The 23554-nt window shown below is 36.4% G+C and overlaps 2 protein-coding genes across 7 annotated transcripts; both read right to left on the reverse strand.

Moving 5' to 3' along the window:
* Positions 1-3092: 3092 nt before the first annotated feature.
* Positions 3093-20844, reverse strand: LOC141643296 (homeobox-leucine zipper protein ATHB-16-like). 6 transcript variants are annotated; one of them, XM_074452385.1, is made up of 5 exons: positions 20740-20844; positions 18027-18148; positions 15369-15452; positions 4587-4942; positions 3093-3816 (listed from the first exon to the last, which is right to left on the reverse strand). In XM_074452385.1, exons 3-5 carry the CDS (start codon positions 15397-15399, stop codon positions 3265-3267), a joined length of 939 nt encoding a protein of 312 aa, XP_074308486.1. In that variant the 5' UTR covers positions 15400-15452; positions 18027-18148; positions 20740-20844; the 3' UTR covers positions 3093-3264. The 6 variants fall into 6 exon arrangements, with proteins under 6 accessions (XP_074308486.1, XP_074308489.1, XP_074308488.1 ...); XM_074452388.1 differs by lacking the exons at positions 15369-15452; positions 18027-18148; positions 20740-20844 and adding an exon at positions 5340-5474; XM_074452387.1 differs by lacking the exons at positions 15369-15452; positions 18027-18148; positions 20740-20844 and adding an exon at positions 5235-5474.
* On the reverse strand, positions 20594-23220 carry LOC141643295 (putative CRM domain-containing protein At3g25440, chloroplastic). Its single transcript, XM_074452384.1, has 4 exons — positions 23026-23220; positions 22469-22877; positions 21030-21431; positions 20594-20893 (listed from the first exon to the last, which is right to left on the reverse strand). Exons 1-4 carry the CDS (start codon positions 23091-23093, stop codon positions 20765-20767), a joined length of 1008 nt encoding a protein of 335 aa, XP_074308485.1. The 5' UTR covers positions 23094-23220; the 3' UTR covers positions 20594-20764.
* Positions 23221-23554: the final 334 nt, after the last annotated feature.

A 23554-nucleotide genomic window follows, 5' to 3' on the forward strand; every position in this document is an offset into this window, starting at 1 on the left:
TCGCTAGTAATGATGCATTATTTCAATCATATATACAAGTAGATTAAATGATTGATTGTTCATATTCTCATGAGCAAAGGTACCGGTGTATTTTTTTTTTTTTTTGGTCAATCGAAGCGCGCACTGAGTCGCATTACAATAGAGGGGAGGGGGGATTCGAACCTGGGATCTAGTGTCCACAATACCTCCATCTTAACCACTAGACTAAGACATCTTTGGTAGCAAAGTTACCAGTGTATGTCAACTTAGAACTACATCCTTTAATCAAACAACCCACTGCTAAAGTACTAAACCAGCCATATATAAAATTTGTATGACATTTCATCTCATAAATTCGTTAGATTATATTTTAGACATTCGATGCGAATTCATCGTGACGAAAATATGATAAACAAGACTGAAATAAGGTCGGTGAAGCTTGGATTCGACTAAACATGGAAAGTGGGCCAGTTGTTGGGCTTTTAATATTGGGCTAGTTACTTGAGTAGTCCACTTAGGTGGGGACCATTCATCGTATAGATGATGATGTGTTGCTGCACGAGTGTAATGGGCGCACGTGCAGAAGCTCCTGATAATTCCAAAAGACCATGAGCATTATGGGGAGGTGCAATCCTCTGCATAACGGCGGACCGCTGTTTTGGTTCATGCATGTGCAAATGTCTGCCAATAAATCAACCGCCATATCATCCTACTCTGAAATTTATGTAGATATTCTTCGATTTCATTTATTACATTATTCTTTGTACCAAAAAAAAATTTAAAAAATTAATAGATTATTCTCATTCAAAATGTGAAATTAATAGTCAACAACATTTTAACTCTTAGAGTATCTACAACAACAAAAAAAAAAATTGTTGTTTTTTGTGAGTCCTCAACACATCACATCATCTTATCATAAGACGATTTTTTTTTGCAAAAACTTTACATAACAATAATTAGTTTTAAATGGGTCTTACCCCCAATCAACAACAAGATCACATAAAAAAAAGAATAAAATACTTAGCAGCACGCACAATTTTCATTGTCAAACTCATCACATTTGGATGAGAGTGACAAAAAATTATTTTTAGATTAATAATTTTTGTTATTGTGTAGTAATGAGTGTAAAAATATCATATTTAAACATAGATGTTTTTGTTGTTGTGGATAATATTATTTTCATTTTACACAAATTTATTCTGACCTACTTTAGAATACTTACCTATCTTATTTAGAAAGTCATTAGTTAAATATCAGTCTTTACCATTTTTCACTCCCCTGTTTTTCCTGGAGTAAAAATTGTGTTTTTCTTGTATTTTTAATCCAACCATACTCTATTTCTCACCTTTTCTCTTAATTTACTTTCAATCAATCAAAGAGTGACACGTATTAAGTCATCAAATGGGTTAAATTCATCAAAAGAGGTCAATATTCATCAATTAACCTCTTTTGCAATGGCGAGTCCTGTTAATTTTATTCATAATTGTTGATTAAAAGAACCAACAATAGGTCTTGGTATAGACGGGTGGGGCGAATAGGCGGGTAAAGACCTCTAATAAAATGGGTAGGGGGAACAAGGTGGGGCACCCCCATGTGCTTTCCACTTTATGGCAAATGGGTATTTTGTGAGGGGAAATGGTATCTGTCTATACGTATAGTCGGATAGTGTCCATCTATAATGAGAATTTGTGAAGAATCAAAGCATCTCATAACCTAGGGCATGACCTTGAATGATAACGGTGTTATGTAGCTCCCATTAGTTTCTTGGCATCCGACAGCCGAGGCAATCAGGTCAAGTCAGATGGCGTTGGGCTAATTAGGTTGGGGTTATATCCGGAAAACATATTCTTTTAGGTCTCGAGTTCAGGTCGGGTTGTTATCGAGTCAAATTATTTTCGGCCAATTGATGTGCCTGGTTGAGTTATTCCCCTATTCCGAGTGTTAAGCGTGCAAGCAACTTATAAAGGTTGTCAAAACTCAAAGTCAAATATATAATCTGGTTGCTTTGAAAAGTTAACTCAAAAGCCAAAAGTCATTAGAAGCCTAATAATGGAGGACTATAAATAAAATGGATGGTAATTGTCATTTTCAGGAGGCCGGGTGTATTGTAATGACCGGCGAAGTCGTATTCAAGTGTCAATCAATACCAGCATTCTTGCAAACACCTTACACTGTTGCACGCTATCTCTCAACTCCCAACTTGTCGCCGTCATACCCACTAAAAAATCAAATAATTTGCTCTACAATATCTTACGACCAAGGATGTCTTAGTCTAGTGGTTAAGACAGAGGTATTGTGGACAATAGGTCCCTGGTTCGAATCCCCCCTCCCCCTTATTGTAATGCGACTATGTGCGCGCTTCGTGAGACCAAAAAACAAAAAACAATATCTTACGAGCCGAGCCGATACGATACGTAGTTGTTACCTACAAATCTACAATATTCGTCAATGGTTCGTCCTTTCTCATAAGCAAAGAAAAATTGATGATTTAGCAAACAAATCTACTTTGTTAGCTACATACCTTATACCACCTAAGTATTGAAATAAATTGCCTATAAATTTATCCTTGGGCATGAAAAAAGTTTTGGCAATGTTCAGCAAGAAGCAACGAAAACACGAGGAAGAAAACGCAACATGAGCAATGAACTAATAAAAAAAACAATGTCAATGTGCAGCTGATTTGCCTGACTATGAGCCCGGGCCATTTGAATTTGGGCCAATGCCTAGCATTTTTTCCTGGCCATCCCAGTTGACCACCTATATATTCCCCAACCCATTATGACGAATAGAGACCTCCAAGGCCTCGCTCTCGCTTTACATCTCACAAAACTGCTTCACGGCAATCCGCTAAATGTTTGGCAAACAGGCCCAACATCAGTCGCGTAATCGTGTAAAAGAAATACTCCAATGCCCTCAATCCTCATACTGCCCCTTTATCCACCAGTCTCCGTTTCAAGCCGAGAAGGCCCAAACAATGGAATACTTGTACCTGCATGTTAAATACTACCAATCCACGACAAAGATTTTAATACATTTGTGATGCTATGCTATTTACTACTCTATTCTTTACCACTGAAACTTGAATAAACAACCAAAATATCAAAATGAGGAAGTGATGAAAACAAGAAGTAGCTCCATAATATTAGTCTGTAGTACAAGTGAATTATTATCGTCATGCATTTTAAGGAAACCACAAAGCGCTTCAATTACACCATCTAATTCCAAAGGCCTCGTTTTTTTGACTCAGCTTCAGCATATTTGGCTATTAATCTCAGGAATGACAGGTTAAGTATCAAGGATCCACTGATCTGGGACTGGGGTGTACCAGTGTAGAGTTGGCGGAACCTCATCCGAGAATAAATTGCAGGCTTCTTCTCCATTATACATAATCTGCTCCTCCAACTTGACTACTAATTGAGGGTTGTATACATTTATATTGTTATTATTATTATGGACATATTGTATACCCTCTGATCTACACTCTGTCAAGCTGATGTAGTTCATTGAGGAAGAACTACTAGAGTTGAATCTGAGAGATGGCGAGTTTGGAGACATCCATATCAGCTGTTCCTCAGTCTGGATAAACTCCTCACCAATTGAATTCTCGTCATTCTCGTTCAAGATAGCGCTGGAATCGCTTTCGGATGGTTCATCCGACACCCTCTTTTTGTTGTTCATAGACTTTGAATCATCACATTCTTCTCTCAAAAAGGGTGGTGGAGTAATTGGTTCAATATCTGTCGTATTGATATCCGTATCAGACATCACAGCTTCTTCCTTGATGCTTATGTCTCTTTCAGTCTTCTCCTCACTCAACTTTGATTTTAGATATTTAATCTGCGTAGAGAATATGTAATGTATTATGTGTGACAGATTCACAATGCAGAATTCTGGCAACGGCAAATAATAACTCGTCCAAACTATGCTTCTTTGACGGTCTATTAATGTAACACACTGTTGAACAGCACAAATTTGATTAAAATCATCTCACAATGAGAAATCAAGGATTACAGGGTAGTCGGGTAGAGTTCAATTCTCCAAGTTGAAAACTCAAACAAACCAAAGGGTGGAAAAGCAATGGGCCAAGGAGGCAATTAGTAGATTTTACCACCAGTTATATGGTGTAGAATCCGAGCTTTGTACTAAAGTTTTCGAGTTTTGTTTTAAAAAAATCTGAGCTATACTGTAAATTTCTGAACTCACACACTTAAACATGAAAAAAAAAAATAACCTTTTATAAAACTCAGAAAAATTACACATAAGCTCGGATAAATGTATAATGGTTGTACAATGCTTATTATACAAATGGATGTATAGTAGTATTTGTGCCAATGAAGGAATGTCATTCTTTTACAATCATTCTTGATAACTTTAATTTCATTTGTTGGTAAAACAGTGGAGGACTTCATTTACGTCAAGCCTAATTTACTAACCAAACAACGGGAGTTGTTGCCACCCTTTTGCTTGCCCTCGTTCCTTTCAAATGCGTCCATCCAAACAAGGTGTTTAAAGTCACGATATAAACAGGACGGAGGGAGTAGTACAGTATAATTACCAAAGAAATATGAGTAGGAGAAAAAGTGTTATAAATGCAAGTCTTAGCTTACCTTGGAAAGAAGGGAATCCTTGTCAAGCAGAAGCGATTCGTAATTCTGCTTGAGAGACTGAAACTGAGAGTGAAGAGAGGCATAATCTCTCTCTAACAATTTGGTTTTCCAGCGCGCTCTACGATTTTGAAACCAAACAGCAACCTGTCTCGGTTGCAACCCAAGCTCTTGAGCAAGCTTCACCTTTCGCTCTGTCTCCACCTTGTTATCCACCTCAAAACTCTTCTCTAAGGCCTTCACTTGCGCCACACTGAGTCGCCTCTTTTTCTCCGGCTTCTCTCCGCATTCTTCTTTGTCAACATCATCCAACATGTACTCGTACTCGTACTCTTGTATCAGCATTTGGCTATGTTTCTCTGCACCATTGATTCAAACATAATTCAATACCATATGAAACAAACATGAAACTGTATTATTTACTCCGTCCCTCTCAGTCATTTTTTTTTTTTAAACAGAGATTTTAATGACAGAAATCGACCGAGTATTACAAACAGCAAAGTTTTAAGTACATCTTATGAAAAATATAAACTACCAAGTTGCACTGTTGAAGCCTTGAAGGTTTAGTTTGTACTATTTTACATGGAAATGGTAGAAGTCCCAATTAAGAAAGAAGTAAAAAGGGTGTAATATAGAAGACAAGATTCTGACAAGTCAGTAAAAAACAACCAGTTTTGGATCCACCTCCATTTACCCCCAGCTGTTTTTACATCCTTTTTTACTACAGCTGACCCCATCCACCAGTAAGTAAATTACCTTACTACCTTAACCCAAAACAAATTATGTTTGAAGAAAAATAATTTTTTTTTTTTCTTGTTATATTTATTTGGGTTAAAGAGTTGAGAAAATTGTGAGGAGAGACATAAAAGACAATGTTTACAAGTTAGAACCATAAGACAGACAGAGGAGTGTGTTTAAATAAGACAACTAGGGTTAAGTGAGAAAGGTTAGAATCTAACTATGGTTAGGTGTTAGAAATGAAATTGGACTCAAATGCACCTTCTCAGACTGGCTGTAGCCAGCCAGTGGAAGTTGGTCAAAAAAACAGAAGATATTTTTTTGGTTAAAATCTATGTTACTGACTCGTCTAAGCGTATCCGACAAAATACGCGTCGGAGTATCTGATACGGCTATTTTGCGAAATTTTCAATATTTTGGTGTAAAATGAAGTATCAAAGTGTCGTATCGTATCCGACAAAATACGTATCGGATACAAAATACGGCAATTAAGTGAAATATCAGAATAACATAGGTTAAAACAGGAAAGATAGGGAGATAGTCGGATAACAGTAGGGTTAAGTGCTAAGAAAGTTCAGCCTAACAGAGCTTGACTCTAGCCATATAAAACAGGTAGACAGGTCAGGTCATATTTTCGGTTCTCTTTCTTGCCGTCAGCCGGTTTATGATCCAACCCGGTCTTAACCTGGTCGTGTGACGATGAACAATCCATATATTCCAGTTAGTAGGTAGCGTGCTTTTTTCTTATCCGTTTTGAAAAATCATTCTTAAGTAGACGTAGACGTAGACGGTAGACCATATATTAATTTAATCTGAGCTTCTCTTATTAAATATCACCATCTATATCACTTACTTGACTGCTCCAACTCAGTAACCTTTAGAAAAAATGTGGACAACAAGAGAGTAGGTAGAGTGATCACTGTATGTTGGTCATACTTGTCCGAAAGATTATCCACAAGTACCTCATGCTCATAGTCAAGTAAGTCAATTTCAGTACGCCAAATGATGTCCTGTTTGCTCAGCCTAATGTGGAAAATGTGGTGGGTACGAGAGACAAGATGGGTACCCGTACTTGGCAAATAACACAAATTCTCATTTGTGATGGAATGTCCATCACAAGCTTGTAACGGAGTGTCCGTCACAAGCTTGTGACGTCAGACAAAGGGCAAGTGGAAGAGGGTTGTGAGATATCACAAGCTTGTGACAGTCACAAGCAAGACAGGCTGGGCAAATAAATATACTCGGAAACATTGGCAACCAAAAATACAGACCCCTTTAATAGAGTATGAGTTTGAAACAACCGCCGATTGATCTCGTGGTGAATAATTTAGGACCATCAAGAAAACAGGTCTCAAGACAACAGAAAAAATAGAGATGCCAATTAGCAACGATTGTACAAAAACATTGGAGGGCGGTAAAAGAGACAACAGTTTGGATCGTCTAGCAAGTTATATACTCCATATCAATTATCAGCCACCGTTCCATCTATATAATCGTTGGGGCTTTGAATAGCCAACTGCGGATCACCTCTATTTCAGTCTTTCAGGACATCTGACTTGACTTTTATTTTTTCTTAAACGCTTGATAATGTCTATTCTTTTTTAATTACGATACTATATAGACCATACAAAATTCGAGGGAGATATTTTTTGGTGGGAGTTGGAAATTGTGGAGTGATCCTAGAGCAGAAGAAAGTGAAATCCACAAAGGATGTTGGTGGGTAGAATAAAGCAGAGCTCAAACCAAATAGCTACTGAATACTTTTCTATTTGGGGAAAATGACTGCTTAAGCTGAGTCATATAGCTTTGTCCATGTACGTACATAAGAGATCATACATTCAAACCCAAAGTTAGAGATTAAAAAAATAATGATGTACTCCCTCCGTCTCAATCATTTGTTTACCTTTTATATTCTTTGTGAGGAGCATTTTTAATCAAAGGTAAACGGTTGGGACAGAGCGAGTACAAAAACATTGTAAAAAAACTCGCCATGCAAATCAAGCGTACAGGGTACAATAACCACAAATAACAAACGGAAAGAAAATATTTCGAAGCAATAAGTAAAACACCGAGTATGAACTGAAACAAAAAACGAAATTTGATGATAGACTTGTGTGTCATGCAGTTAGACGGAAAAAAGAAGCCAAGAAGGCCACGACTAACAACAAGATAGTATGAATTTGTTTATGATAAGCAAAGGAACAAACACAGCAGCACTTCCGTCGACATTCAAGGGCTAATCGTAAATTCTTCCATCCAATAACCTGTACTTCCTCACAGAATAATATAACATCAAGAACTCATGCTATGGGGCAGATTCATTATGTTGTATGTAAGAAAAGCCTCATCTCATCGACAACACAAAATTACCCTCTATGATGTCCCGATCCGAGTTTCTACTGCTAATTCAATGGCTTTGTGTTCAACAAAGAAAAGTGGAAATATGCAACCATGTCAAGGTACAAAACTGCTCGCCAAACCACAGCACGTCTCCACAACTCCGCCACTAAGCAAGAACAAAAAACAGCAAGCATTCCCTAAGTTGTTGATTATCTCTGATTTGTGGCTGCTTGTAAAGTTATAACTTGAAAAATCCAAAAAAGAAAAAGAAAAGAGGGACCAAATAAATCCTGTAGATTCTACAGTAGACAGTAACACGTGCGAGCTAGGTTCACGGAAATCAATGTTCAACAACTACTGTGCTTTTCAGAAACTACTGAGTAGGATACTGTCCTCTGTGTACTCAAGAAATTAGAAAGGTTACAAAAGCAGTTGAACGCAGCACTGAGTAGGAGTCAGAATTCATAAAAAATAGCAATGAATGCTGTTTAGAAGAAACAATCTAGTCCATTGTATTGGTTTCATCTTCTGCATCATAGGACATAGGACAACTCGGCCAATACGATACAACTCGGCTGAGATTTTAACCTTCTACAATTTTGCTTGTACGCACAAATTTAACCTTCTCAACACACCAGATGATGGAGTGATGGACCTACAATTTTGTTCTACATTTAAGTTTCACATGCTACTGAATATTAGTAGTACGTGACGAATACGGAGTTGCTTTTCAACTGACAGATTATCGGGTTGTTTGGACGAAGAAATGTGGAGGGTAATATGGGAGAGACGGGGAAAAGGACAATTTTCTTTGTTTGGTTACTTAAGTAGAAGCAAGGAGAATAGATTCCTTGAATTCGCTCGTACAATAAAGTAAGGATAGCTCTAGGATAAGACGATCTACAAGTCCATTATTTACATTACTTTTGAAATCGATCAAAGTTACTTTTGCATGCAGTAACATTTTATTTACTTTCGATATTGGATTCCTTTTGAGCGGTCTCATGTGGTAAGACCGTCTTATAGTATCCATTTTTCCCATTAGTGATTCGTGCCCATCATAACATAATTTCTCCTTCTTACTCTTCACTCGTATCCGGTTTTTTTTTCTCAGGGAAGTATCCATTCTTCCCATCAGTGACATCCATTCTTTCCATCAATGACAAGCTTGCACTGCCCATGTTTATCAAAATTCATGTTTTATCAAATCACGTGATTATTACCCAAAAAACCTCAACTTTCCTTTTTTCTTATCCAAAGAGAATAATAAAAAAAATTTATGATTCTTCAATAAATATAGGGTTAAACATTATCAAGATTTTTCATACTATTAATCATGTATAAATATCTTACGAGTAGTTCATCTTGATGAATATAACAATTCAATTTGTTGAGTATGACGCTCCGATTTTTGTTAAAATGCTCATGAGAGTACAATGTGTTGTACGCTCGTGAAAATGTTCATGAGAGTAAGATGTGTTGTACTCTCGGAAGCACTATATAATAAATGTTCTTTTCCGCAACTATACATGATATTGACGATATTAATCTCCCAAGGGATTATGGTAGTTTGGTAGCACCACCAAAGCTTCTTGAGATGAGTAATAATTTGGCAATTAATAATAACTCCACGAATAAGTCGACACATAACCATATTACTGTTTTCACTCTAAAAAGAAAGGGAAAAAAAATGAGGATTTATTCAAGAACAGCGCAAAGATAGGTGGAATTATAACCTCTAACCACCATGAAAAGTACAAATAGAAAAGAAATCTGCACAACCCTCACCTTTTGAAACGACGAAACAGGATATGGCTAATTAGTGAGCATAAATTAATTAGGCATTGGTCTATTGTTCATAAACTTGACAACAAAAAGCGTTATCATTCTAAAGACTCAACAGGTAGATAAATCAATTAAAAAATGAATCCGACAAAAAGAGAAATATTTCAACTTGATTCTGGTGTCTTTTAATGAAAACACAAAAGAAAAGGCACGATCTAACTTGATTTGCCATGTTGAAAGACACTAAAAGTCGATCCTAATTGACAATAAAAAAAATTCAAAGTAACTTCATTCTCCTGTTCATCATTGATAAAGGCATCCGTCCAAAGAATTTGAATTTGTAGAAATTTTAATAGGGATCAGATCAAACTAACGTAGTTTTTACCAAGATGACCAATAAATCAGCTAGTTGTCGTAAATCAGCAAGTGACCCTATCAGAATTACAAAATCTCATCTGAGACCGTCTTAGACTTAAGATGGTCTTTTTCCATGCTACATGGTTTATTTAATACGGAGTATAGTTATAAGGGTTTTTTGTCAAGAAGTAGTAACATTTAACCTCGTTGGCATCAAGGCACCTAACTTTTTTTTTTTTTTGCCCAAAGGTACCTAAAATTTATACCTTTTGTTAACAAATACCAATTGACAAATTCTGTCAAAAAAGTCAAGATTCCGTCAAATCAATACTATATATTATATCCAGAAACCAAGGGACTTCCATGTAATTAAAGAAAGTTATACAAATTAATTATACTATATAGTTTTAAATCACTAGCACCGTGTGATGGACCCGATTAAGGGATCTCAATGCAAATATTATTAAGTTTGGGTTAAAATTAAATTATATATTGTAGAAGCTTGGTAATTTTCCTAAACATTTGTAAGAGACTAAAACATGTCCTTAAAATAAAATAATTAATTAAGATGGTCAATTTCCTTAAAATAAAATAATTAATTAAGATGGTCAATTTCCTTAAAATAAAATAATTAATTAAGATGGTCAATTTCAAGGAGACTAAAAGAAAGAAGATGCTTGGTAATTTCCTAAATATTTATAGAAGACTAGAAGATGTTCAATTTCCTTAAAATAAAAAAATTAATTAGTATAAACATGTACACTTATGCAATTAATTATTAACATCATAAAATTATATACTGTATTAAATTTAAAATCTATGCAATTTTATTAAACTTTATAGTTTATTAGATGTATAGAGATGTTAATTATTTAACATACAAAAATATAATATAAGTAGGTTATAAATAATTCAAGTTAGATTCCATAATATATAATATTGCATAATTGTTTCGATTTGATTTAATGTATATATGTAATATATTTATATAAATATAGAATCCTCTTAAAATTGCATGATTAAGTAATAAAAGTAATTTCGTCAGTAAAGAAAAGAATTGTAGCAACATTGGATATAGTTATATGATAGTAATCACTCATTTGAATACTCATTTGAATAGTAAAAGTAACAATATTATCAGCGAGATTAGTGAAAGTGGTAGAAACAACGGGAGTAGTGAAATAATCAATATTAATGCGGCAATAGTGAAAGTAACAATAATTACGGCGGGAGTAGTGAAATTATCAATATTAATGCCGACAGTAGTGACAGTAACAATAATTACGGCGGGAGTAGTGAAAGTAACAATGATTACGGACAAGTAGTGAAATGTTATTACTATTGTTTCATTAATAAGAGTAAAATATTAATAGCGGGAGTAAGTGAATTTGTCTCAAAATTTATTTCATCGTAATTTTAGGATATGTCATAGAAAAATATATTAATGATAAATTTACGGGTTATGCAACTTTAAGTAATTTTATTTAATGAAAAAAAAAAAGTAATGGTAAGTAGAGGTAGCCCGGGCGAAGCCGGGCACCAATACTAGTTTAACAAAAAAACAACAACAACAACAACAACAACATCAGAGCCTTAATCCCAAAATAATTTGGGGTCGGCTGACATGAATCATCCTTTAGAATCGTCTATGGGTGAACGTACACCTCAAAATGCGAAAAAAATAGAAAAGAGAAGAATGAAAAACAAAAGGAAGAGTGAAACATAATACAAAGTCAAGGTAAACTTATAGGCTATGTTACTCAGACACGGATACGATACTTCGTATCCGATACGTATCGGAGTATCCGACACGTGATTTTGAATTTTAATAGATACGGGAATACGGTCAAAGGAGTATTTTGACTATTTTTTAGACACGGAGACGACACGTCTTATTTATTATATACATATATTCTCTTTTTTTTCCATAAATTGGGAAATTATTAAAAAAATGTATTGTAGACTTGGTTTATATGTCATGTTCTTAGTTTATAAGTGATATATACGTGTAATAGTACAATTTACAACTTTAGTAAATGTGAGGAGTAAAATATTGTGTCTCCACGACAACCCACTAACCCACTTGCTCTTCTTTTCCTAAAAATGGAACCCTAATGTGCAACCCACTTCCCCAACCGCAATACTCATTTTTCCACATTACACTTTCTCTATCTTCTTCTTTTCCCCCCTTCTCGAGTTCTCGTTGTCTCCTCCTCACACCCATGGTGTCTCCTCCTCACACCCATAATGCTAACTTTTTGAGGTCTTCTCCTTCTCCCAGGATTACATCCATGAATGTAACCAGATCAGGGTGAAGGGCCAGATCTTCATATTTGAAGAGCTTCGTGAGAGCAACAAGGTAAGTTTTCTCATTCCTTTGTGCCGTACCCGAGTCGTGTCACATTCCGGCGTGTCAGGGACGTATCCCGTGTCATATTCCGTATCGTATCGTATCGACATGGGATACGCCAGTGGTCTGGCGTGTTTCTTTTATAAAAAACTTAAAATTTAAATCGAGAATAAAGATTAAAACGATTTTGAAAACCGAAGTAGAAGTTAAGGATCCGGAATACCTTAAAAGTAAATCAAGTAAAATATATAAGTGGTTGGTAAAAAAGGTGTAATAAAGGAGAGAAGAACAAATAAATTCTTTTAAAAATTAAATAAAAACACTAAATATGTCAAATAACAGCAAATACTAAAAATCCACATGTATCTTTTCCCTCCATTGTGCCCCCCTCTCCATCACCATACTCTCCTCAAGCCCCACAAATCTCATATCGTGCTCTATCACTCTCAACCATGTCTGTCTCGGTCTCCCTCTACCCCTAGGGATCTTTTCTGTTCTCCAAGTCTCCTGCCTCCTAACTTCAGCCTCCTAACTGGTGCGTCCATAGGTCTCCTTCTCACATGGCCAAACCATCTTAGTCGATTTTCCATCATCTTGTCCTCTATTGGTGCCACTTTTACCTTTTCCCTAATCACCTCATTCCTTAATCGATCTTTCCTTGTATGGCCGCACATCCACCTTAACATACGCATCTTTATCGCATAAAAACCCTAAAACGCTCTTCCATTTCAACCATCCCGCTTTAATTCTGTGAGCCACATCTCCGTCTAACTCCCCATCTTTTTGAATAATAGATCCTAAATATTTGAAAAAATCTGACCGCTCAACAACATTCCCATCGAAATAATACTCCCCGACTCTGTCGATCTCGACCCCGCCACGTTAGTGAACTGACACCTCAAATACTCGGTCTTACTCCTGCTCAGCCTAAACCCACGAGTCTCTAAAGTATGCCTCCACAATTCCAACTCTCTCAACCCCCTCTTTCGTCTCATCAATCAACACAATATCATCAGCAAACAACATACACCAAGGGATGTCCTGAATATTCCTTGTCAACTCATCCATAACTATAGCAAAGAGAATAGGACTAAGTGCGGAACCTTGATGCACCCCGATGGTAATGGGAAATTCTTCCGTTTTCCCAACATTAGTGCGAACACTTGCACTAGCCCCCTCATACATGTCCTTTATGAGGTCAATATATTTTCGAGACACTCTCTTTCTCGCCAAAGCCCACCAAAGTACTTTTCTCGGTACCCTATTATATGCCTTTTCCAAGTCAATAAAAACCATATGCAAGTCTTTCTTCTTGTCCTGATGGTGCTCCATCAACTGTCTTATGATAAAAATCGCATCCATAGTCGATCTCCAAGGCATAAATCCAAATTGGTTATCCGAGATGTCTACACATTTCCTAAGCCTTTTCTCGATTATCCGCTCCCATAACTTCATCGTATGGCTCATAAGTTTAATTCCCCGATAATTGGAACACTCTTGAACATCATCTTTGTTCTTGTACAAAGGGACAAGAGTGCTTCTCCTCCAAGCTCATGGCATCTTGTTGCTCCTCCAAATCTTGTTGAAGAGCATGGTTACCCATTCGATTTCTTTCTCCCCGAAGCACCTCCAAACTACTATGGGTATACCATCCGGTCCCTCTGCTTTCTTTGACCCCATCTTCCTTAACGCCTTTCTAACTTCACTCTTTTGTATTCTACGCACAAATTCCTGATTAACCATGCTTGGTGTTACTTTTACATCCCCAAAACCTTGCTCCTAATGTCCATTGAATAAAGTATCAAAGTAAGAACTCCATCTAGCCTTGGTTATCCTGAACCAGAACCTTGTCGTCCATATCTTTCACACACGTAACTCTCCCAATATCCCTCGTCTTTCGGTCTCTTATGCGAGCTAGCTTATAGATATCCTTCTCTCCTTCTCTCGTGTGTCCAACCTGGCATACACTTCTTGGTTAACTTTTGCCCTCGCATCACGCACTGCCTTTTTAGCGGCTCGTCTAGCCTCCTTGTACTTTTCAAAGTTCTCATCACTCATGCATTTCCCCAAAACTTTATAGCATTATATATAAAAAATTGTTTAGAATTTTTAATTACAATTAAAATATGATAACATTGTTAATCACTTACCTAACACAACTCACTCCACAATCTACCACTCCTCAATCTACCTTCTCCCAACTCTCCCTCCTCTTACAACCCATAACCACCATCATTAATCCCCTTTTTTCGCCCAATACCATCTATCTCTTCTCCCAAATCTCCCTCCTCTTAAATCCACATAACCACCATCCTTAATCACGCATTTTTTCCGCCCAACACCATCGATAGTGGAGGAATTTGATGACTTTTTGAGCATGTTGAGGACAAGAGGGTGGTGGATGAGGAGGGGGGGGGAATAGAGTATATAGAGGAGAAGAGTAAAGGCCACACTTAACAAACATATAAGATGCTTGTTGGGAGCTTCATTTTCGATTAATCTGGTGGCTTTTTTAGCATCTTATATGGCTTTTCAACATATAAGATGTTTACGGAAGAGGAGGAGAGAGAGTACATGATTCAGGTGGGATAGAAAAGGAGGCGGGTAAGGGTGGCCGGGAGAGATGAATATGGTGGTGGTGGTGGTGGTGGTGATGGAGGAGGAAGAGTGGTAAAAAGTAAATGGTAAAGGTAGAAAGAAGAGAAATATTTAATTAGGATTGGTTGGGGAGATGAAAAAGTGGTTAGTTTAAGTAAATGATTAAAGAGAAAAATAAGGTTCTAATTATGCTCCCCGTTAGTTTAGGCGGAAATCTGGCTTTTTTTTAACGGCAATTAGCATTTGGTACTTCTCGAGAAGACGACATAAAATAATAGGGATCTTTGGGCACAAAAAAAAAAAAAAAAAAACTCTAGGTACATTGGTGCCAACGAGGCTAAATATTAGATACTTCCTGACAAAAAAAACCCTAGTTATAATGACTATGTGGTAAGCTAAAAACTGTCTTTAGTAAGACTAGTTCCATCATGTTTCATCTCATAGTTTGATTTGTGGTTGTGGGCATCACACTTGAATATGTGTATACAAAGAATACTTATTGTGCTCGTGCTTGAAAGTTGGAACTTGTAACTTAATGTCATCTTCATTGGTTGCCTACCAAACTAAACCGAATAATGCAAATTACCATCATCCAACGATTAAAAGAAAAATCATACCTTCCGGGATGAAGCTGGCAATAAGACCCATATTTAGTACATCGTCGCCACTGGCAACTTGTGCAAGTCAGTAAAGAAAGTAACCTGCAAAAATTCAACAAATACTTTTTAAAAAGTTGCTTATTTTAGAGAGGTAGACCCCTTAATAAGGACCTTGCACGAATGGAATGTGTCACATTTTGGAAACAAGACTAGACAAGTGTAATAGACAAGTAGGAGAAGTGCATCAAGAAAGTGCAAGAGGGTAAGTACCCAAAGCGAAAATAATTCAGGGAAAAAGACATTCAAGTGGATATATGTCGCAAGTTAGATCCATATTCAGATAAATTATCCTAAAAGTATAGCAAAGTAAGAAGAAATAGCATCCAATAACAACATTAAGTGACGATTAGGCAAAGAGATAAACAATTTAAACGGGAGAAATGTGTAATAAGAATAAAGTAATGTAAGATGTGGAGAAAAATGACAAAAAAGATTCACACGAAAAGAAGAACGTTGAAAATAAGCAAAACTGAAGTAAAATTTACGACTAAATGGAAGTCGAACATCATCGTCTACATAAAATTATTTTTTCCTTTAATCTGCTCTCTCCAACTCTCTACTCAAACTCAAGTAAAATCATTGTTTTATTACACATTTCTCTCCAAGTTTTGAGGTCTTTTCACTGATTTATCCATGTTTCTTTTAGTTTTATTACACATCACTTATCCATGTTTCCTTTGGGTTTGTGTACCTTGCACAATCCTATCACTCTCCAAGTCTTGAAGTCTTTTCACTTGTGTATCACACTATCACAATCTTTATCTCACGTGGTCACACTACCTCATGAAATTCTTAAATCGTATTATCTTCAATATATACAACTAACTTCCCATTAGTTGCCTCATTCATTAACCAATCTTGTCTTGTATGGCCAAACTTTAACCGAAATTACCCATCTCTAAGTTTTTATCTTAGAATGATACACAATATCATACATAAATACTTAAGTGTCGTTTACATTAAGCCTACTTCAACAAATTAGAAAAAAAAAAAAAAAAAAAAAAAAAACTGTGTGCACTCCACTTCAACAACCTTTGATCTTATGAGCCAATTTCAATATGTACGTCGTACCCGAGACTGAGCACCATAGCTCTGTACCCCAACCCCCAATGACCCTGCGAAGACTAACTGTACACCTTGGAGGCATATTTGTAAGCTGTACAGACAAAAAATATAAAATCTAGTAGCTTTCTTTGTCAAGCAAATCAAAGTACTGGCAATAACAATTAAGGATAATAATATTTATAAACTGGGGAAATGATATGATTAGGTGTTGAGCTTTATAGACTATTGACCCCCTAATGGTAGGCAACTTTCTCTTTTAACTTTCCTTTTATTTGGTAAGATTTATAAAGGCAAGTTGAAAGGTAAAGAGCAGAATCTTGGTCTAAACTCCTTTAGTCATCTTTTTCATGAATCAATCAACTTTTGATCAGCCCTCAAACATCCCTGTCAGCTATCACACTCCCAACAGATGGAAAGCCAACACATACAGGTTTGCGGATTGCGATAGGAGCAGGTCACCTCTTGCACGTTACACACCGGGAAAACAAAACTTTTATAAAATAAATCCAAAAGAGAGATGCACAGCTATTTGAATGGAATACGGATTTATGTAAAATGTTTCAAAATAAATTTGATCAGAATGACCGTCATATAAGAGTACAAAATACAGTTCACTAACTGAGTGAAATAATGATAGTTTTGTCCAAAGATGTTTGTGAAATGTAACTAGGCTCAAAGTTAAAATGTTTTGTTTAAAACTGGACGTGATGCGAAAAAGGGAGAAGAGTGAAATCAACCTAAATTTGCTAGTGATAGGTTAAGAAAGATCAAACCAACAACTCTAACGAGGCTGTTGACGATAATTAAGGGAATAAATGTGCAAATATAGATGTTCTTTCAGCACAATACTGGCAGAATATAATTGCATCTGATGGGGTTCTATCATATTATCAAGTACTCTTCATTTAGCCTACCACACAAAGCTCTGTTAGTTACAATCAATTATCATCATCATTCTAGCCATTTTAGTTTGGGTTTAATGAGAACACTTCTAGCAACTTGTGTTGCTAGTCTAAGTCGACAAATGTACAGAAACAGCAAGCTCCCGCATCAAATATTTGAGCGGAGTTCACAGAAATCAATGTTAGACAACTACTGTACCAGTGGGATACTCTCCTCTGTGTTCATAAGAAATAGAATAGGTTGCAAAAGCAGTAGTACGAGTGCTCCATATACTCATTACTGAGTAGAGTCAGAATTCAGAAACAAACGCCATCAATGCTATTTAGAAGAAACAATCTAGTCCACTATTTTCGTTTCCTAATTCCTATCATAGGATATAGGACAATTGCAATGCAATCCAGATGGTGATTCTAGTACAGGACATCAAGTATTAACAATAAAATTGGGATGAAGGGAGTACTATTCAGCGGTGTTCACTCATAACACTATTGAGAAATGAGAGTCAATGGAATTTAAAATACCAACAATTCCATGCCAAAATTTCTTGTAAAAATGGTACTACCACTTAATCAAATGTGATAAATAAGCAAATACACGCCAATTAGAAGATGGAGGATGACAAAGTAAGAATAAGGGATGAAGAGATACCTGAGAGAGCATAAGATAAAGAAGAATACGTTTGCCAACTTTCACATTCTATCAGCTTCCATAGCATCAACGGCGACAGAGAGAATGAGTGGTGAAGCGTCAATTGTGACTTCAGATCCTTGCTGCATTCATTTACACAAAATACCCTGATATACTGATATAGTTAACCACAAATGCAGAATCAAACCCCAGCTTTCAGCCTGAAATTCGGTGAAAATTTTTGTTCACATAGTTAACTTCACAAAATTCCGGCTATACTACCCTATCACATAATCAGGTCAAAAGATTCTCACTCAATTCCTTGTTTGTGTAGAGGTTATACCTCTCAAACCTAACACAGTTCACTTAGGTCAGGTTTACATCAGACGATTTGGTAAGGGCATCATTAACACGCAGCTTGAGTCCAGATCGTTTCAGGTTGGGTCATTCAAGTGTCTTCTTTTCGTCATAAATTACTAAGGTATTGATTGATTCATATCAGATTTTTGTTATCTCGAGGCATCCCAAATCAGGTCATTCCTTGAGTCTACTTTGGCCTGGACATTTGGATCCGGTAGGGTTTAGGTCTGATCAGTTGTGTCAGGTATAATGTGTTAAAGAGCAAGTACATGCTTGTTCAGTTGTCCCTGCTGGCCTGCTCAAGATGTGTTTGGAAAAGTTTGAATGTGAGTCAAGCTTGACCTTTGCGAGCTTGAAAAGTGTAAATACTTGTGTTAAATTTGAATGTAAAACTTGTCTAAGATCGCAACATGTGATGAAGACGAAGTTCAACTCCGATCATCCCCAGTAACCTCGTTAGCTCACATCTACTTGCTAAACGACATCACCATGTCAATTAAACACAACCCTCTCCAATTTCCTTCAGATAGTTAATGCCTCTTGATAGGGAAGGCAAATACAAATAGGTCAACTTTCTGAAACTTATTGTAAACACAACCCTAAACTTATTGCTCCATTGCAACCAGTTTAATCAGCAAGTAACAAGGAAATCTGATCATCTAACAGGGTTCTCAGTTATTGTACCAATTCAAGCAAACCCTTTGAAAGTACATGTCCACTACGGAGCAGCAACACGTACATGACTCTCGATTATCTTAAAATTAGAGAAGAGATAGTCTTTCCGATGATGGCAAAGGGGACACATTATTATTCACCGTCAAAACTGAGGTAAATCTCCATAGCAAGTTAGCATCATATCAGATAGCTATCATTTCAACATATCCACTGCCACATCTATAAACTATCCACTGCCACATCTATTGGTGCAAAATTATAAATTATTAATCTTGTCACTTGTGCTTCAAAAAAAGCGTTAGCCGGCTTAAACATGCAATCCATCCTCGATGACAGCCCTTTAAATTCATCAATTTACCAATTCCATCCACATATAGCAAGGATTTAGCATTAGTGTCACCGTGTTCAAAGGTGCCTCTTGAATCAACTAAATCACATATTACGGGCTATTTGCATGCTTTATGTGCATCATATTAACTTCATGTTTTCTACTGTCAACTCTCAAATGCTGGTTTTTCTGATGCAGATTGGTCAAAGAAAGACCTTGTCAAAAAGGATATGGAGAAAGAGGGGAAAAAACTAATTGGTCACTAGGGGAAGAAAGAAATGGAAGGAGAATCACCTTGCCTACATAAATACTTCGTACTAAGTAGTCATTAGAAACCAGAGCAGGTTTGCCCCCACAACAAAGTGAAGTAAGAAAGATTCCTTTGAGAATTCATGCAAGTGCTGCAATTGATAAGTATAATTAAACAAGGAGTTTAGAGTAATAACGTTAATCTATAGTCTCAAAGGCTCTGCCAATAGTGAGATAAGGGCCATAGTATGAAACCTCGGTTTCGGTCACAGTTGCAATATCGGTTATCGCAACTTAATCTTACTAAATACGGTCAATATCACCTCAAAATGTGGTAAAATATGGTTGCAGTAAACACCAAAACCTTGACAACTCGGTCTCAAATCGATGTCAAGACTGATTTTTAAAACCATGGTAAGGGGTGTCACTTGTATGCAACCTTAATCCTACATTAACAATCAAAACATTCACAAAACAACAAGTTTTTCCAAATGTAATTCACAAACACTCAATTCCATCATCACATTTCTAATGTCCAGACTTCAGCGATATTCAAGTTGTTTCAACAATTAAGATTCTAATTCTTTTTTTTTTGTGTGTGTGCGCGCGCGCGTTAAAAGTAAAGAGAGGCACAAAATAGGAAGTATAGAAATGAAAATGTGATCAAGCCTAAAAAGCTGGACAAGGTTAAAATGAAGAGTATTCTGTACAAATTCAGTAAGTTTGAACTCGTAAGTCAATTTGCCATGCTAAATCATTTCCCAAGGTCTATAAGTCTGCACCTATAGAAGGCTCAGTACTTTCCGGTTGGCTCTTGTATTTGATGTTACCATATGTTGTATACATTCCCGCGGAAAAAAAATGAAATATGCCAAGTCACCTCTCCTTACTCTAAGAGTATAGAAGTCTACATTGCTCGGTCTACGACTCTTGTCTCATAACCTAATCTATTTCTCTCAGATAGAAGACATAATTTCTCATCTGCACAAAAATGATAATTTAAGACAGCACTTTTAAGTTTTAAGTAGCATATCGACAGTTTAACGGAACTAACATACTGTGTCAACAAGTTAACAATTTGTCATCCATGTGGAAGACAACAACTACAAATATATAACTCACCATCAATCATGTACAGCAGATTCTTTCATGCACTATCTTTTCCTTTCCTGTACCGAGCAAGGTGTTCCTGATACTCTTCCAGCTCTTTTTCCAACTTCTCAATGAATTGACTTGTGTGCTCAAGGGACTGTTGGTACTTATATTTCTCCAATGCCTGCAAAACAATAGAGACAAATATAAGGGGAAAAAAATGACCAGATCCACACTTTTTGAACCAATTACTCCGGCAATTAAAGGGGTAGGAAAATAAATTAAATTATATCTGGGGGATACTAGGCAATTCCAATCACCTTTGCCTTTGACAGGGTATCAGGAGGAGACATAACTTCGGGTTGCACATAGTTCTTCCCACGATAGAAAATCACTGTATTATCAGGCTTAATATCAATAACAGTTCCTTTACTTAACTGGGAAAGCTCTTCGGCAATCTCATTAACCTGCCCGGGTCTGCAAGGCTTACAAACAACCTTAACTGTTTCGTGATTTTTCCAATGCAGATGCATGTTAAGTACCACACCTCCAAAGACTCCCCGCCTACCAACAGGTACGTAATGCTTCTTTTTCTCACCGGTGCGCTTCAGATAAAATTTCTCTTCCTCTGTTAAACTTTCAGGGTCATATGTTTCAGCTGGAGCCTTAGGAAGCTCAAATTTTCTCAATTTTTCAATCAGCCAAGCTTCCTTTCGTTTGGCCTAAAGAATAATTACATCTTAGTACATTAATACATTCTCTATTTTAAAATAAAACATGATAATTTTAATTTATGTAAGCTTTGTCCTACTTGAAACCAGACCAGTTTTTGAAAGATACTATGAGCCCTAAAACCTTAACATTCAACAAACATGGCACAATGCTAGATCAATTATCAAACCAAAACATGGACCCTTTCTAGATCTTTCTTTCTTGAAACAGGAACAGTAAGAACAAACCTCTTCTGAATCCACACTCCACGTCTGGCTATTGCTACTCATGTCAATCCTTACTCCTAACACACCCCCATTCAATACACTAGACTATAACTAAATGACCTCAGAATTATGAGTCATAACCCCCAGTGCCTAACCGGTCCACGCAAATTGTAGGGTAAAGCTGAGTCAAATGTGCATAACCTGACCTTGTCTGAACACATGTTTTCAGATGACTCAAAATGAAATTGCATCAAGATTCGAGAGTTGCATAACTTTGCTTCAAAGTTCAAAAGGCTATTGTTTCACAGTGAAAAGAAGTGAGGCCAGTTATGGGCCATTTTACTTGGATCCAAATAATCCAAAATGAAGAACAATACAGCAAAGAATTATGTGTAATGAGAACCAATAGATGATAATACTATTGAGCACATAAAACAAGTTGTCATCAAGTCATTATAAAAAATTTTAACTACTGAGTATAGAACTATATATACATATTTTAGGCACGTAAATGAATGTGACACTTCAATTCATCAATCAAATTGTGTTCTTCATGCCAATATATTCATTCAATCATAAATTCTTAACAACTCCTCAATGAACCTCATTCCGAGGCAATGTTCAAACGATAAACTACATCGATCCTCAATGAGCAATAAATTTTCTTCAGATTAGAAAAATGGTGATTGAAGATTTCTAGCCATTAAGAACTTATGATTAACGAACCCACCCTCAGATCTTTTATCCAAGCAAATAACTATTTCAATTATAAATATGCGAAATTCAAAACAACTATGTAAACTTTTGAAACAAGATGCTACCTTTTCGAGTTTATATCGAATTCTAACAGCAGGATTAGGAGATTTCATCTTCTTCTTAGCCTTAAGACGATAAAACCTCAACTCATTCACTTTCCGCTTCTTCGACACTTTCTTCTTTTTCTTCTCCACCTCCTCTACCATCATTCTTCCCTTGCACTCGTCTTTCGACGAACGCTTTAAACATCTATCATTCAGCGAATCGCCGATAGAAAACCTAACGACACCATCAGTACCAGCCTTAATTCCAACACATGAATTGCTGCTCAACTCCCCAACACCTAACAATCTAGTACCGCCGTCGAAAATCCTGAACATGTTTGATCCTCGCAAATCATACAATGTACGATCATATAAACCTCGCGACAAATTCGACGAACTTGGCGTCGAATACTTTACAAAATATGAATTGCTGCATAGATTAGTAGAATAAGAATGTTACATTCATGATTTCAAGATAGAATCGAACAATGATTGATGATTAATTGATTGATAGTGGGAAAATTGGGGGTTTAGGGATACGGGAGTAAGGAGAAATAGTAAGGAGATATAGAAGGAACCTGTGAAAAAGGTGAGGTAAGGAAGAGAAGGAGAAAATGCGGTGAGATTTTCGGAGAAATGGCGACATCGTCTTCTTGGTTGTTCAGCAGCTAAAATTCAGCCTCCGCCCTCATGGACACAGCAAGTCAGCAACGCAAGTGTATTCAACAATCAACACTGGTATTTTATACGAGGGAAGGGGTACAAAATACGGAGTAAAATTGTAGGAGACGGGAATAAAATTTAATTTATTAATTTATAGTTTATACTCGCAAAATTATACTCCTTTCATACTGCCAATAATTTACATTTATTTTATCTCCCCTTCACAAAATAAAGTAAACTAGATTTCATAACGGCCGGGTAATATCAAGAAATAATTTCTGAATATTTATCTTGATCGAGATTGTTGTTTTAAAAACATTTTAATTATAACGAATATATACCTATATTTTGGTCAATTGGTATGGCTAGAATTCTCTTATGTTCAAATTAAAATTATATAACATATTCTATTGTTGATTAAATTCTTACAGTAGTTAATTGTCA

The sequence above is a fragment of the Silene latifolia genome, chromosome 2 (assembly GCF_048544455.1).
Source record: "Silene latifolia isolate original U9 population chromosome 2, ASM4854445v1, whole genome shotgun sequence".
Lineage (NCBI taxonomy): Eukaryota > Viridiplantae > Streptophyta > Magnoliopsida > Caryophyllales > Caryophyllaceae > Silene > Silene latifolia.

Bases quoted from the DNA above. Each gene is read 5' to 3' on its own strand.
- LOC141643296 (XM_074452385.1), bottom strand. From the start codon at position 15,399: ATGGGTCTTATTGCCAGCTTCATCCCGGAAG. The intron at 4,943-15,368 runs GTATGATTTTTC...TCAATGGTGCAG, and splicing joins TGCCAGCTTCATCCCGGAAG to AGAAACATAGCCAAATGCTG. The intron at 3,817-4,586 runs GTAAGCTAAGAC...TTCTCTACGCAG, and splicing joins AGGATTCCCTTCTTTCCAAG to ATTAAATATCTAAAATCAAA.
- LOC141643295 (XM_074452384.1), bottom strand. From the start codon at position 23,093: ATGTCGCCATTTCTCCGAAAATCTCACCGCATTTTCTCCTTCTCTTCC. The intron at 22,878-23,025 runs GTTCCTTCTATA...TAATCTATGCAG, and splicing joins TTACCTCACCTTTTTCACAG to CAATTCATATTTTGTAAAGT. The intron at 20,894-21,029 runs GTGATTGGAATT...ATTGTTTTGCAG, and splicing joins ATACCCTGTCAAAGGCAAAG to GCATTGGAGAAATATAAGTA.